The 16,168-nt window shown below is 51.4% G+C and overlaps 6 protein-coding genes across 6 annotated transcripts; 4 read left to right on the top strand and 2 right to left on the bottom strand.

The window, feature by feature from the left end:
- Positions 1-1,133: 1,133 nt before the first annotated feature.
- Positions 1,134-4,015, bottom strand: GT037_010722 (uncharacterized protein; the record flags this gene model as incomplete). Its single annotated transcript, XM_038935769.1, has 2 exons — positions 1,134-2,074; positions 3,301-4,015. Coding segments are annotated over 2 exons (1,656 nt in total), but the record flags the coding sequence as incomplete, so codon positions are not given.
- A 737-nt stretch (positions 4,016-4,752) lies between these two features.
- GT037_010723 (acyl-n-acyltransferase) lies at positions 4,753-5,595 on the top strand (the record flags this gene model as incomplete). Its single annotated transcript, XM_038935770.1, has 1 exon — positions 4,753-5,595. The coding sequence occupies one exon, from the start codon at positions 4,753-4,755 to the stop codon at positions 5,593-5,595; it is 843 nt and encodes a 280-aa protein (XP_038781540.1).
- Positions 5,596-7,082: 1,487 nt separating this feature from the next.
- On the top strand, positions 7,083-8,429 carry GT037_010724 (glycosyltransferase family 31 protein; the record flags this gene model as incomplete). Its single annotated transcript, XM_038935771.1, has 1 exon — positions 7,083-8,429. The coding sequence occupies one exon, from the start codon at positions 7,083-7,085 to the stop codon at positions 8,427-8,429; it is 1,347 nt and encodes a 448-aa protein (XP_038781541.1).
- Positions 8,430-10,577: 2,148 nt separating this feature from the next.
- GT037_010725 (uncharacterized protein) lies at positions 10,578-10,736 on the top strand (the record flags this gene model as incomplete). The annotated part of the gene is made up of 1 exon (XM_038935772.1): positions 10,578-10,736. The coding sequence occupies one exon, from the start codon at positions 10,578-10,580 to the stop codon at positions 10,734-10,736; it is 159 nt and encodes a 52-aa protein (XP_038781542.1).
- Positions 10,737-10,967: 231 nt separating this feature from the next.
- GT037_010726 (uncharacterized protein) lies at positions 10,968-12,095 on the bottom strand (the record flags this gene model as incomplete). Its single annotated transcript, XM_038935773.1, has 1 exon — positions 10,968-12,095. One exon carries the CDS (start codon positions 12,093-12,095, stop codon positions 10,968-10,970), a length of 1,128 nt encoding a protein of 375 aa, XP_038781543.1.
- Positions 12,096-12,237: 142 nt separating this feature from the next.
- GT037_010727 (uncharacterized protein) lies at positions 12,238-14,718 on the top strand (the record flags this gene model as incomplete). Its single annotated transcript, XM_038935774.1, has 1 exon — positions 12,238-14,718. One exon carries the CDS (start codon positions 12,238-12,240, stop codon positions 14,716-14,718), a length of 2,481 nt encoding a protein of 826 aa, XP_038781544.1.
- Positions 14,719-16,168: the final 1,450 nt, after the last annotated feature.

Consider the following 16,168-nt stretch of genomic DNA (forward strand, 5'->3'; position numbering starts at 1 on the left):
ATGACTGTGATTTTGCTCATTGAGCTGGCGTATACATATGGGAGTAGGAGGTAGAGTACTATCGTAGCTTGTAGATTATGCGAGGCTTGAACTTAGCACATGAACGTCGTGCGGAATGCGTCTGACTATTCTTTACGCTTACCTTTCTAGCAATCACCCGCTTGCACGGCGAATGGGTCATACTGTGGTTTGTATCTAGATAGTTCCGGCCATCCCTCCAGTCCCGGTCAATTTCATCGCATCCAGTCGTGGTAAAGCTGCCTGAAGATACTTCACTATTCATATCCATCAGCTATTAGACTCTACTCCTGTTCTTTCTCCACCCACTCCACTTCCTCAGCATCCTTATCCTCATCCTCATCACCATCATTACTGCCGCTATGATCACCGTCGCTACTTGCCTCCGCTGCATTCTCCCAAGACAATTTTCTTTCCCATCTTCTTCCTACATCTCTGTTCCCTGCCTTTACCTAACAAAACCTTCAATTCATTCATGAAACGAAAGAAGACTATCGCATTGTGTTCCGCACGTCGTAAGTTGCGTTGACCAATCAAACTCTTTTTACATGCGACAACTGTCCTGTGTATGAAGCCTCCATGCCGTTTATCAGCAGGAAGATTCACATGGCACTTTTTCCATCTGAGAGCTTTCTTCATGGCCATGGTGGTGATCTCGTGGTTAGCAACGTGGATGGTGCGGCCTAATTTGAAGCAGTAACTTTCCATGGTGATTGGTGTTTCGCTTAGGTTTAATCCTTTTATTTGTAGGTTCGAGGACCACTTGAGGCGTATACGCGTTCTTCATGTCGAGGGTAAGACGCGCGTAGCTTAAAGCTTGCTCATGGACAAAGGAGAATAAACTCAAACCATCATCATTATCTTCTAGTAATCGTAACAATCTGGTCTGACTCAGTCTTAGTCTAGTCTAGATAGATAACGTGAACAACCTCGTACTCGCAAAAGAGCTACGCATCGTAACAGACGGTGAAAGGAAACAGTAACGCGAGAGGAAGAGTTAGATTGTTTAGCTCAATTGGTCGAAATCTTTGTATGAAGCAGACGTTACAGATAATCTAGTGTTACAACTTGTAAAAATACATGCACCTATTCTAATTGTTGCCACACTATATATTCTATATCTTTGGAGGCTGCGCAACATTGCCGCGAAAGCGGTCTGCAAGAAGAGCATAATTCGCCCTTGTAGTATCGAAAGGTATGTTATTCGAACGATCATAGAGAAGAAAAGTTCGACTGAAGGTGACAAAGCTCGCATCGAAGTTGATACCAAGGTCTTTGTTCTTTGCAATAAGCTTGGCCTGTGCATTCCTGAACGCAGTAACGGAGGGATTGTCGTCGCAAAGCCAGAATTTGAAGACACCGTTCAGACTTGGATTGTTGTAACCACCATAGTACGCGCGAGAGTCGAGACCAGGGACCGGCGTGTGAGTACTGGCGTTGTAGATCGTACCAGAGGGGATGTCGGCGAGAAGACTGTTCATAATGTTGGCTGCGAAGGTGGCATTGTCAAACGAAGACGTGTTCGCGTTGGAAGCATTTGCGACAACCCAGTAAAAGGCATTGTAAGTTTCGAAGTGATCGGAAAATTCGCAGGTGTTCTGTACATCTTGGAACGCTTCATAAGCGTAAAAGCTCATCACGCCCGAGAAGTCACTGAAAGCATTCCCATCAGGACCGATGACCGTCGCAGTGTAGTTGTTCGATGGTGGTGTCGAAAAGGATGATTCAGAACGGCTGTATAGCTCGGTTATGTCGTTGTGGCCGAAATAGGAGGGTTGCGCATGATTTTCCGTAGTATTGATGCCGTAGGCTGAGTCAAAGATGTGGCCCTGGACATAGGCGATAGGCTGGTCGACAGTATCTGGAGCGTTCCATGATTTGCGGCCATGAACTATCGTATGATGGTATAGGTATTCCGAAGTGGTCAGACCTTGACGACGCTGGTTGGCGACAAGTTGCTTGGGAAACGAGTTGGGCCAAGTAGTGTTGGCGAGGCACTGCGCGACCAAGCCTTGACTAAGAAAGATCAGAATTGAAGAATTGGCTAGCCGCATGACTTATCACAATGTTTCCGACCTCGTGAGATGTAGTTGTGGCGCTGGCACATAGTTGTCTTTATTGCCTGTTTATGTCGGGATGTGGAGGTTGGTTGCTTACATAAAAGAGCCGTCGGCCGGCGCACGTCGCACGAGGTGGTCACGCAGTGGAAGAGCGAACCATCGTAAATAGCTCGCCGACGCGCGGCTAGACTCGCGTCGGCGTTATCTATAGTGTATAATGCCTTGAGGGTTAGGATAGTTCTTAGGCAGAGTGGACTTAACCCGATTCGGCCTAGTAGATCAGGATAAAGTTTATCTTGTTTGAGTTCAAGTTCTTTCTGTCAGATCAAGAGAGAAACTGATTTTGATTCCCTCTAGAGTCGCAAATTAGAAAAGACTCAACATCAGACTTATCGATTGCCTCTATCTTGACCACTGTTGTGTAATCCTTTGTCTTTCGGGGCGTGTCAGCGATGCAGACTCTTGAAACAGGTACTACGAAGTGACTTTCTCCGTCTAGTACGATACTGTTGTCGCCTAAATTGCTGGAACTATGCACCCTGATATGTCGACAATTATTGAGGCAGAATATCGACATCGAGCAAACAAAATAATACGTTGTATGTATGCCGAGCGCAACGAAAAGCTTGATCAAAGTGCGCGTGAGTGTTAGCCATAAAATGCTTTATCGCGCAAAGCAACTGGGAAGTGACAAGCGCTCAACAAAACCCGAGATGACCTTTCTAGGATCAACAAATATCACAGTCCAAGTAAGAACCTCCTATCGATCAGCGAGACGGGTGAATGTACCACCCGCAGCCTTAACAACCCGCTTTAACGCTCTCACAAATATCTCCCAAGGCTCTTCGCTGACATCCAGCTCGCCCGATAGTTCCGAGAAGTGTGACTTCGCGTCATAGTATATGTCTTGCCTACTCTGTTCTTGTAAATTTGCATCCTCTCTTCCCTCATTTTCGCCTTCGGTAGTACACCATGATGAAGGTACCGATTCGGTACCATCATCATGGTGTTCACGTTCTACTAGAGGCGACCGCACTATGTGGTAAGTCGCGTCATCAATGTACTCTCTGGTAGAATCGCCTGGAAGATGAACATCGGGAGCCATTCTAGGACTTGACCCGCACCGGAGGAAGCGTACATGCAAACCTGTGTTGTAGCGTCTGACTTCAATGGTTGCTTCTAGAAATTAGCGATGTAAGAGTGGGTTGATAGACATACTTACAATTTGCATTGAAGCGTAAGGATATTTGTGTAGGGACTTGTAGTACCATACCAACACTGGACAGGCGTCGAAGCACAATATCGTCTCCGTCAACAGTCAGATCCCAGGTTACGGAGCAGGCTTGCCACGCTGTGACACGTATGCGTTCTGAAGCTACATGCGACGTTCTCGACAGGATTGCGTTGGAAGTCAACATACCACCTGCACTGCGAGTTTCTTGTACTGGCAGATTCGCCTGAACAATAGTTCCGGTCTTGTCCACCTCGCGTCGTTCCGATTGCTCGAAAAGATGTAGAACATCAACCTCGCGAGCTTGTTGAACATTCATCACCGTATTTGGAAGCTCATGCTGCTTGAAATCCAAAGTGGTAGCAAGTCGCTCTCTACCCGGTTGCCTCCAAAGGATGGTAAATTTCTTTTCCGTTTCACTTGGAACGATCAAGAGACCCGGAAGGCGTATCCCATGTTTGCCGGCCATGTTCACTGCATGCAAGTGCTGATGCAACTGACCGAACATCCACTCTAGTGTCGTCATCATGCCTTCCTTACGGAAGATCATAACCTCCCCAAGGATTTCGCTTGGTCTGACATAGATGCCTGATCTCCCAGTCACATGGTACCAATTGGAAATTTGTTCATCTGGTGGCGCAAAGGTTTCATCTCTCGTTTTGAACATCTCGGTCGACTTGGCTAGGTCGTGTTCTCTGTATCTCCGCTGCGGAAGATGTATCTAGTTGTACTTTCACATCATTTGTCGTAGTTTGCTTCTTGCCTGCCTTCATGATGAACATCAAGCATGGGACAAGCTCGTGTGATCCAGCGTCCGGACCAATCTGCCGTCACTTTCAGAATCATCTAGTCAATCGAAGTTGTACCTCTAATCCAGAGTGTGCCTTCTCACCCCTGCATGATTCTTGTCTCAGAATGGATCGTAGAGCGTTGAGAAGTCGTCGCTGACGTCATTGGATGTAGGCTAAGTGTCTCAGTCTTGGTCTTGCGAGTAATGCAAAGGATGGCCTCTTTGATAAGATATCCCGCGAGGAGAAAATACGTTGATTGGCACAAAAGATAAGACGTGTGTAATGTTCAGGTGCAGCTTTCCATTCCGATTCCGAACGGAGCAACCCCCGCGTTGAGCTAGGACGTTTTGGGAGAAGCGGGGTACGCCTCTATGCCACTTTGTTCCTTGTAGCCAACATCAACTCCGTGCACAAGCGGGATGACTCTTTTTGACGCGAAAGTCTAGGCCTCATGCCGAATCAACCAGCATGTTTCGTGAGCGTCAGCGCTAAGCCAGAGCGACTTAATGCGACGCCCGTCATCGCATAAGGCTGCCTAGTATATAAGTTCACACGAGAAAGGCAGCATGCGCTTGCAAACATTCAAGCATTTTCCCACTCCATACACGAATTGATACGCACAACTTCAGCAAGAGTAAACACAATCGCAATCATGGCAGAACAAAAAGCCGCCTTCATCAAAGTCCCCACCGACCTCACCAACGGCTTCCAAACCATGCCCGTCGAGCCCTCAAGACGGCTACCTGAATCCGACATACGTATCGAACTCTGCACCGAACACGACGCAACCAAGATTGCCGAGGGCCTCTATCTGTGTTTTCCCGACGACTGGTGGGCAAAGAAAGAGCCACTGGATCTCCGTCCCCAGGAAAACAGTAACCAGATCCGTATCCAGCGAATGGCTGCACGCCTGACCCCAGCCATCACGGACCCACATCACAGCTTCATCAAAGCCGTCTATGTCGCCACGGGCGAAACGATTGGCATAGCAGGCTGGACACTTCCGTCGAATCCGGGCGTGCACAACATGTTCCGCCGCTCTGCTGTCGACCACTACGGGTGGCAAGAGAAGATGGGCTGGAGCGATGCTGAGCTCGAGGAGATGTGGTCGCATGTTAGCAATGAGACTTGGAGCGTTCAGTTTGGCAAGGATGACGAGACGAGGAGGGAGATTACAGAGGGGAAGCCGCATTGGTATCTTGCGCCGTTGCTAACGTGGCCCGAGTGGCAGGGACGCGGGGTGGGGAAGAGGTTGATGGATTGGGCTATCAGGCAGGCGGATGCGGAGGAGGTTAGTACGCCGATGTATTTGGAGAGTAGGCCGAGTGCTAGGCCGGTTTATATGCATTTGGGGTTTGTGCCGTGTGGGGAGTATAACATGCTCAGGAGGGGACCGGCGGTGGTGAGAGGGTTGGAGGCAGAGGAGGAGAGTAAGACTGCGGATGTTAGGGTGGATGTTGTGGCGAAGAAGACGGAGGCTGATGTGGTGGGGTAGGTTCCATGTCACGTTATGTCCATAAAGCAATGTTTCCACAGCGGTATTCTGAAGAAGCAAAATCTTAATGTTACATATCTCTATTTGAATTACCTGATATTATAACAACGTCAGTAATAGTCTCGAAGCAAACGGATATCGACACGCTTACTCCAGGTACGAAGGCGTTATTCGGATTAACAATGGCGAATGTGCCGGTTGCGACTGAGTGCTCATCAAGCTCCTTGTTGGTGATGGTCTCGCCGCCAGCTAAGTATTGGTTCTCGGCCGGGTTGATCGCAATGCATACATCGCTACGAGGTGATCGTGGGTAGAGGCAAAGGTCGCAATGGAGTTGCCGTTTATGTGTGAGTGTATACGTACGGGAAGATCTCGACGATGGTGACGCGAGAGATGTGAGTAAGAGCAAAGAACTGAGAAGGAAAGCTGTAGTGATGAGTCTGTGGACCGCACTTGTTTGCTCCCTCCCAACCAAAAACTGACCAGTCGCTCTAAGCATAGACTCATCAAGTACGACGCTGATTGGTCCCAGAGTTCCACTAAACGAGCGCAAGTGAAAGCAGGAACGCGAAGCACTGCTCTGCCGAAGCTATCATGGCAGCTGCTAGAAACCAGAGAAAATATCCGAAAAGCCGCCTGGAGCTCAATCAGGAAGGCGACCGTGCCACTTTACTGCTCAGGACGGCCGAAGTAACTAGAGCGAGCAAAGTGACTCACTCATAGCAGACAAACATCTCCACACGACTTGGGAGACAACAACCAGATATTCACCACCTCTACTTGTCTCAGTCCTTACTATGCCTAGTCCCCTCTTAGCCTACATCTGCACCTCCATCAACTCCAGCATTCGCTTCGTCAGTCCTGTACCGACAAACCCCAGCATCTATTCCGTCTGGAGGGAAGAACAAGATGTATCATCTCATTTCTGAGTTTCCCAATCTTTCCGGATACCCCTTCCTCTCAGTCTTAGCGTGGTAGTGCTGAAGTCAGCGAGACGTGTCTGCCACCCTTCGCAATACGTGATACGGGGCTTCATCCGTGGCACGTATCGGAAGACATGGACACGAAGTTCGGCGGGTTAAATCCTGCTTAGATCAAATGAGAAGATCTGATGTAACTAGTCGCCACGTGCTGGAATTCCCTAACGTCTCAATTCCCATGTCGTGGGATAGCAGCATGGTGCGAGGAGAGACAGGCGGCTGTAATGTCAACGACTCTGCCCAATTCTTTCCACCAATCATAAAAGCCGCCCAGGGAAAATGCATGCCATGTCCATACAGCCACGTGAAGGCAAATAGATTTCGTTGAATCGTGCCTATGACTGTCGTGGGCCTCTAAAAGCCACGTCGTAATCAGGCCGTGGCGATCGCGCATCAAACGGCCGGCTAGCCGGATTCTCGCTCCACCGAGTACATTAGCGCCTTCCTACATGGCGCCAGGCCGGCCCATCCAAACATGACATCCAGAGGTCGCACCTCACCACCACCATGAGGGTGCGATTGACGCCGTTGCGCCTCGCATGCGCCGTCACCGTCTTTGTCGTCTTCTCCCTGTGCACGCTCGTCGTCCGCCTATGGCACGGCGAGCGCGGCTACGACATCCTCCCGCCATCGCCCGCGACACCCGGCGGCGGGCCTCCCTCGCACGTCGCCTACGGCACCGAATGCTCTCCCTTCTCCGCCGGCGTCATGGACCGCGTGACCGTTGTCCTCAAGATTGGCGCCGGCGAAGTCGCAACCCAGTTGCCGCTCTACCTCAACCGGCTCGGGCGCTGCAAGCAGGACCTGCTCATCTTCTCCGACCGCAAAGACACGTACAACGGCTTCGACATATCCGACGCCCTCGCCCACCTCCGCCCGGAATACAAGTTCAATAACCCCGACTTCGACGTCTATGACCGCATACAGAGCTCCAATGGCACGGCAGCGGCGGGTGGTGACAAGAGCGAGGAGGGCTGGCGTCTGGACAAATACAAGTTCCTGCCTATGGTGGAATGGACGAGTTACCACCGGCCCGAGTCGGAGTGGTATGTGTTTCTGGAACTGGACACGTATGTGAACTGGGATAACATGTACCGCTTCCTGTCCACGTTCAATCCAAAGTCGGCCTACTACTTCGGCTCTCCGGTCTGGCCTAAGAAGAAGACAGTCTTTGCACACGGCGGCACAGGCTTTGTCTTATCGCGTGGCGCGCTCGATAAGATCATGGCGCTGGGCCGTATGTTTGGTGAAAATAAGCACTTCCCTGGGACCCATTTCTTCGGCGTCGATGTCAAGAAGCAGTGCTGCGGTGACGAGATGCTGGCGCAGGTGCTAAAGAAGAGCGGTGTCTCACTCCGAGGATACTGGCCCATGTTCAACGGCGAGAAGCCAATTACCATGCGCTTCGACAATGAGCAGTGGTGCGAGGCGGTCTTGACGATGCATCATCTTGGTGAAGAGGACTTTACAAGATTGGCACAGTGGGAAGAAGCGCGGAGTCATCCCGAGAGGCCGCTCATGTTCGAAGAGCTGTTCACAATGATTGAACCGAATCTGCAAGATAAGGCGGAAGACTGGTCAAACATGTCCGAGGACGTCGTATACAGAAAGGGCAAAACAGCGGCCAAGTCTTTTGACAGATGCCAGAAGGCGTGTGTAGGCGATGGCAGGTGTCTGCAGTTTGAACACGACGGTAATGAGTGCCGCCTTGGCTATTCCATCCGACTAGGTCACCACCAGAGCAGCGAGGGCGAGCGGAGGTGGACGAGTGGATGGATGTTGCCAAGGATCAAGGCGTTCAAGCAAGCCCGCTCGCCATGTCAGGGCGCCCGCTTTGTTCACTCCAATCCTTGAGTTGCATCTCTTTTCCGGAAGCATGGACGACGATATGATATGTTTACGGCATTATATGGCGTTTGATACCCCCAAGGCGTTTTTGGATGGCACGTTGTTGTTGTTGTTGTTGTTGTATATATTGTGCGAGTTGTTGGCGAATCGCCATGGTTTTGGGGATGGCGTGGGGATGGTCAAGGCATTGGCAGACATCTGCTTGCCATGGGATGTTGCGGACTGGAAGAAGGAACTTGGCTTGACGTATTCGGTAGCGCTACTGACGGGTCGATGCGAGTGGCTCCGAGGGAACGATCTCGCAATGCAACTTTAGCCGTGTCTTGCCGTACCTTGTACATATGGACAGAGATCGTGGCATACCTTGTACGGGTGCCTGACCACTCCGACACGCTCATGAATGCTCGGAAGCGTCTGCACTCGCAAAGGATTCGACAAAGCAATCATGCTTCTGTGTCAGCTGAAAGCACTGCAATGAGCGGTAGGTTGGGTTAATACTCGAAGATAATACACGTTACACATCACTGCAACGCGCAGCACCGATTGCCTATAGTAGAACAAACTCAGCTGCTTGTTTTGATACCGTCGTCACTACTGTCTTTGTTATTGCTAATGGTGTTTGTCAAGTGTTCAGCTGGTACTGGTGGTGCTGCCTTGCTGCTCTTCTGAGTGGGGAAGGAAGGAGCTCCTAGCCCCGTCGTAACTCACATGTACACTCCCTCTGATCTTTCTCGCACTCATCTTGTCGATACACTCCCTGATCCGCTACTTGATTCGACCGTTCAGCCCCAATAGCATCCGTCGTGCGAAAGCGCGCGGAACGATTGGGTTGTTGAGTGTAGCGGACGTATCTCGCTACGCTTATGTTTCTCTCCTCTCATGCATTAACCTCAGCCACGTCTTGGCACGACAGAAGGCGTACTGATTGAGTCGAGATGCTTGCCAGCTGAGTACAGGAACGCCATCCGGACACTAATGCAGGTACCGTACGAGCCAAGCCGAGTGTACACTCCGCGGTCATTCCTAGACACACACTGCAACAGTACAATTCGTGATGCACAGCGTTATTAGTACGCGCGATACTTGCTAATCAAGGTATATACATTCCTGGATCAGCCACACCATGAGCGATATAGTTTCTTCCATACGAGATATCCTCGCGGACGTAGACAAATGACTGCTTCGAAGCGCCTTCCCTCGTGGCAGACGCAAGAGCAAGGGATGAGGGAGCACAGTCTAGACGTCCGGAAAGCCGCAGCATTGTCAAGCGCAAAAGCAAATCACACCTAGCGGAACGGGTCGATACCAAGAGCCCCAGTATCATGGACGTTCGTTGGCTCCAGGAACTCACGCCACGTGCGCCGCAGGCAAGGACCGCATTCTCCTAGCGAGCCAGGACTCCAGCCAGCCGCAACGCGCAAACGGGTGTCAGGTCGTTAGCTCTGGCGGATAATTGCTTGTTTAGACATCTTGGCTCTCGCCTATGTGCCCCCTCCCCTTCTTGCAATTGCTTACCTCGGCGCTAGCAGATCAAGCCTCAACGACAGAGACGCGACGGGGATCGTCACTCGTGGACATTTCGAACACCCCAACCCCACATTTCGGCAGCCCCGTCCAGCCTTTTCTGCAGGCACCAGAGTCTAGATCGTCGGTATCGATTGCGATGGCTGTGCGCGAGAGATGTTTGTCGGACCATGGGGCGTAGTAACTCTTGTTCACATCCCTGGCTAAAGGGGAACATGACATCTCGCTTATTCGCCTGTGGATCTACCTAAACGCTGTGCAGGTCAGCGCATCACCTACATGGGCATGTTCGGGGTCATGACAGGCACGTCGTCACTGTAACCTGCATGGCAATGCCAAGTCTGTGGCTCTACCATTGACGAAAATAACTTCCACCGCGGTTTTTTCTTTTCGACCTCAGTGACGCCTGAGATGGGGATCCGATGAAAGCCTCTATGCCACAAGCTTCTCTCTATGGACTTGAGGACTATATATGATCATGTCTCTTGCGCGGAATGGAGAGTCCACAGCAGACATCACTCGCTCATCGTCTCTTGTGCTTTCCTACTCGACTCTCTCTACTTGATTTCCTGGTAGTGTCATCATTCGTTCTGACGCGAAGGTCTACATTCGTTCATCTATATCGCAACCATGCGTTTAGCATTCCTCTGGGCTTCTTTGACTGCCCTCACGGCGGTCTCGTCTGCTGCAATCACGGAAACAGGACAGTGTGGCGGAACCACCGGCCTCACGTGCGAGGGCTCACGCTTCGGCAACTGTTGCTCGCAGTACGTGACTCACGAAATATGACTCCTCTGACCAAGCGGACTAACAAATATTCAGGTACGGCTGGTGTGGTTCTTCCCGCGCCCACTGTGAGACTTCTCAGGGCTGCAAGCCCCAGTTTGGCACTTGCACCGACAAGCCGGACAGCAAGATCTCTCCCGATGGGTCTTGTGGCGGATCTTCTGGTTACGTCTGCTCTGGGTCTGGCTTTGGAGATTGCTGCTCTGAGTATGGGTGGTGCGGTTCTAGCACTGCTCATTGCGGCGCTGGTTGCAAGTCTGACTTTGGTATCTGTCCTAACGCTCGCTCTTCGTCCACTTTGCAGACTTCTGCTCGTTCTTCATCGACCGTTCGCTCTTCTTCTAGCTCTGTTCGATCATCTTCTGTCCGATCATCTTCTGTCAGATTGTCTTCGACTCGATCGGCGTCTACGCGAACGACTTCTACACGCACAACTCCTACGAGGAGTCCCTCTGCTAGGTCTTCTTCTACCCGCACGACATCGATACGCTCGTCTAGCAGGCGGATATCTTCCTCCACTCGTTTGACGTCGAGCTCCTTGAGGTCGTCAACATCGTCTTCTGTTACGCCAACGAGGTCTAGCAGCGCTTTTGTGTCACCATCGTCATCGAGCGCTACTTCGACGCCTGCTGTCTCTTCTTCGGTTGTTGCAGCGTCTTCTGCCTCCATCACGTCTTCTGAAGAGGCCGTCTCTTCCGCGGTTGTTTCACCCGAAGCCTCTTCTTCACCAGTCGTTGCTTCTCCAGATGTCGTTTCGTCATCTGCCGCTGTCTCCTCTGAGATCATTATCTCGTCTTCAGCCGCAGTCGAAACTTCAGAGCTTTCATCCTCGTCTGCTGTTACTACTCCCGATGTCCCTTCGTCATCTTCCTCCGAGCTTTCGACCCCATCCGAGGCTACCTTGACAGAGACATCGTCGTCGACGATAACCGCAAGCCCGGACGTGGTTTCTTCGACCGACACCGTCACCATGACGTCGCCTGATGCTTCTACTCCAGTTGCTGGGAGCTCATATTCCACCAGCGAGCTTTCCGATATCGTATCTTCGTCCGTCGAGATTCCCTCCACGTCTACAGTAAGTGTGGATGTTACCCCTATTTCGAGCGATGTGGATGTCACGCCTTCTGCTGTCACTTCCATTGTTGTTACACCCTCGGCCATCGTTACAAGCTCTTCCGAGTCAACACCGTCTGCTAGCGAAGAGACTCTGACAATAACCGAGACTGAGTCGCTGAGCACTACAAGCTTTGAGGTAACTCCGACTAGTACCGAGCAACCAGCACTGTCGTCAGATATCTCGAGCTCGGTTCTTGCTGAGGGTACTACGTCAACTGTCGACGAAACTGCGTCATCTACTGCCATCTTGGAATCCTTCTCGTCAACAATCGAGACCAGCGGGTCAGTTGCTGCCTCTCCCACCCCGAGTAATGTGGTTTCTTCGACTGTCAGTGAAGTCGTTGCTTCTTCTTCCAGCGAAATTGTTCTCCCAACTATCAGCGTGGTCATGCCTTCCATTGCTAGCGGAACCCCGACCAGCTCTAGGGTTGTGCCATCGTCTGTCATCGTTGAGCCCTCCAGCTCCGCATCATCGTCTGCGGCGCTCCCCTCAATATCTTCTACCTTGTCGTCAATCCTAGTGTCCTCTACGCCTGTCGCCACCCCATTACCTTCGTCGGGCGGACCATCTCCAACTCAGTCCTGCATTGCACGATCTGCAAACTACGTCTCGAACGGCAACTTCGAGACTGGATCGCTCAGCGGCTACACCATCGACACAAGCCGGTCAACCGTCAGCATCGTCAACGACGCTTCATCCGCCCACTCCGGTAGCTACTTCATTCGTGGAACAAGTACCGAAAACAACAGCAAAGACAACAACAAGGCCATCTTCACGCGCTACAACATCAATATCCCTTCGGGCACCAAGGTCGTGGTATCCGCGTGGTTCAAGTCGCTGAGGTCTGAGACTGAGAGAATCCAGCGTTTTAGAATCTACCTCGATGGAACTGAGCTTGGTAATGTCGTCCCTGTCAACGGTGATAAGAAGTGGATCAGGGTTGGTAACACGGAGTCGACGCCTCACACTGTGTCGATGGCTAAGACCCATACTCTTCAGTTCCGCGTCGACAATAACCCCTCTGATGGTCCCTACTTTGACATCGATGATGTTTCTATTGTGGCCGTTGACTGCAGTACTGTATCAGTCTCGTCGTCGAACTCGGTTATCGTACCGTCCAGCTCTAGCGTGGTCACAGTGTCGTCGAGCTCTTCTCCTGCTGTTGAGTCGACTACTCCTTCCACTGTCTCTGCGTCTGCCTCTCCATTCAGCAATGTTGTGTCGATTGCGTCAAGTACACCTGCGGCAGAGGCGTCTTCTATCCCGAGCGAAATTCTTACCAGCACATCTGCGATCGAGACTGCAGTAAGCCCATCAGTTACTGAAACTGTTTCAAACATTCCCCAGACTACTCCTTCCGCTTCTTCGATCGAGTCGTCTGTAGTTGTCACTTCAACCACCCCGGAACCTACTCCCGAGACCACACCCAGCCCTACCGACATCATCGCTAGCTCTTCAGACGGCGCTCCCATCACCTCTGAGTCAACTCCAGAGGCTGCCTCGAGTGCTACTCCAGGGGTTACCACTCCTGTCGATGTCGCCTCCAGCACACCCGAACCCACTGCCAGCGTGTCCTCAGACACCGTGTCTGTAACTCCCGAGACCAGCCCAGCTTCCTCCGGCGTAGTTTCTCAGACGCCTGAAGCTAGCTCAGAGTCTTCACTACAAGTCACTGCTACCTCATCTTCTTTAGACGTCGTCTCAAGCACCTCCGAGCCTAGCCCAACCTCTTCGGAAGTTGTCTCCCAAACTCTTGAGACGACACCAAGTGCTTCTGCGTCAGAGACCGCAAGCACCGCAATCGTCGATACTAGCTCGTCTTCTTCCGAAGCGATCTCCAGCACTGTTGAGGCTGTGACTAGCTCTTCTGATGTCGCAAGCGTAACACCGGAGACTACTCCTACTCCTTCGCCGGAAGTATCACCTAGCTCCAGTAGCGTCGAGACCGTACCCAGCTCTTCTGATGTTATCTCTGCGACGCCTGAGACCACTCGCATTTCTACACCAGTAGCGACATCTTCCGAGGTAGTGTCCGGCACTTCTGAGGCTACGCCCAGCCCATCCGATGTCGTATCTGCTACACCAGAGGTAACCTCGACCGCTTCTTCGGCTGTAGTTGAATCGACTCCCAGTCCTACAGGTGTCTCTTCTAGCACCCCAGAGACAATGTCTAGCTCTTCCGAAATTGTCTCTAGCACTCCCGAAGTGACGGTGAGCCCTTCAGCTTCCACGACTAGCACGCCGTCTCTAACCTCGAGCTCCACACCTGCTCCCGTTACACCCACTCCGACAACCCTCGTGACTCGCACATCCTCATTCACCTCGACATTCACTTCTACATCACTTCTTCCATGCTACACCGCTAAATCTGAATACCTCATCAACCCTGGCTTCGAGGCAACCTCCGGCAACAGCATCACGCCTTGGACATCAACTGACACTGGATTTGACTACTCCGTACAAAACGACAATAGTCGCTCCAGCGGCCGAGTCTTTCGTGGCACCACATCTAGCAACAACCCATCTACCCTCAAACTCACACAGGCCAATATCAAGGATCTACCCGCTGGGACTACCGTTACCGTATCTACATATATCAAGCCAATGCGCGACGGGATCACGACGAGCAACTCTTTGTCGTTCAACTTGAAGTTCGACGGTACGAGCGTTCAGACTTTCACCGCAAGCAATGCAAATAAGAATGGTTGGATACAAATGACAGGTTCGATCATGGTCAGCAATGCTGTATCGCATACTGTTTCGCTGGAGGTGAATACCAAGGGTAAGAGTGGCAATATCTTTGCGGTAGACGATTTTTCGGTTAAGGCGACGATTCCGGCAGCGGGTAATAGGTTTTGCACGAAGTAGGCGGTCTGTTTTCGTAACAACACTCTTTGTATACGCCAATTTTCTTCTGTCTTGAGATCAAGCATACGGGGAAGGTAAATAAACCGAAAAACGCCATGTGGGTTACGCAGATTCATACATTCCTTTCAAGTATATTCTACATTATATTCGCTGTACAATAAGTTTAGAAGTTCGATTGTTGCTCCCTAGTCGATTGCCTTCCCTGCTTTTAACTTCCCAATATACATCCATAACGCCCTCGTCATTGCTGGGATCATACGATGGATCTCCGTCGTCCAATCAAAGCAGACATCTTGTAGTGGGCCTGGCTAACACGTGGTCTAAATTAGTCCACGGGAACGAGCGAACCCTCATGGATCGCGCCTGCTGCCCCGAAACACCTCGCTTATCGACATGTTCCTAGAGCCAATCCATGCGATGCTATTACGGTGCGCATCCTCAAGAGTATCAGATGATCATCATTGACATAGCTTTGGCCAAGCTGCTTCTGTGGCGCAAGCCGTCGAAGCAAACGATTTATCGTCCGCCAATGAAAATTTTTCAGAGATAAGGAAGTGCATGTGGGGGCTGATTCACGATGGCGGTGCACAGCCATACCGAACTTTGAGACGGGAAGAAGAGATGGATTGATCCGGTATTGACGTTTCGACACTGGCGGGCAAGTTTCATTACATGCACTGATGGAAGTTGAAGTTACTGGAACTGGATCAACAACAAGCATAAAGCCTGTAAGCGCAACTCCACATCCGTTGCGTCAGCATTCGCATCCCTCCTGTGGGTTACAGACACCTGGCGGAGGACCAAAAAGATGCTGAGCCGACAGTTGAGGATAAATCTGCGCACGACCACAGGCTTGGAGAATCAAGGCAAATAATGACGCGCAATGTGCTGCGATGCTTGATCCCTACACCTTCTGGAATCTATGACGGGAGATTTGACTCTCTCAGCCACGGAGGCGCACTCGAACACGTTCGGGATCGACACGCCGAGTCGCATGCATGCGAGATGGTGCAGCGCGCGCGCCTTGAATGAGGTCAACAGACAGGGCAAGCCCGGATGCAAGTAACTCCCTAGCAACATCAGATGACTGACAGGAAGGGCTACCGGCAATTGCCTGACATGCGATGAATGGCATGGGTGTCGAGTGCAGGGTCGGGTTTAGGCGTATAACGAGCTCTCATGGTGGCACCAAAGGACGACTGCAAGATCACGCAAATAGCTCCTGTGACAAGAGACGACGCGGAAAAAGCCATGACTACGTCTCCAATGCGCATCGGAGTAAAAGATTCGTTCAGACTCAATTCGCACGCAGAGGGGTGCCTCGCTCTGTGCCTTCTGCAACCAGTCCTCCACTCGGCTAATCGGCGTTGTCAGCCTGGGCCCTCGCATCCTGATGGTTGCGCACCTCGATGCAGCATCAGTGTCGGGTCTGCAACACTTCTGTCCACAT

The sequence above is a fragment of the Alternaria burnsii genome (genome assembly GCF_013036055.1).
Source record: "Alternaria burnsii strain CBS107.38 chromosome Unknown 733, whole genome shotgun sequence".
Taxonomy (NCBI): Eukaryota; Fungi; Ascomycota; class Dothideomycetes; order Pleosporales; family Pleosporaceae; genus Alternaria; species Alternaria burnsii.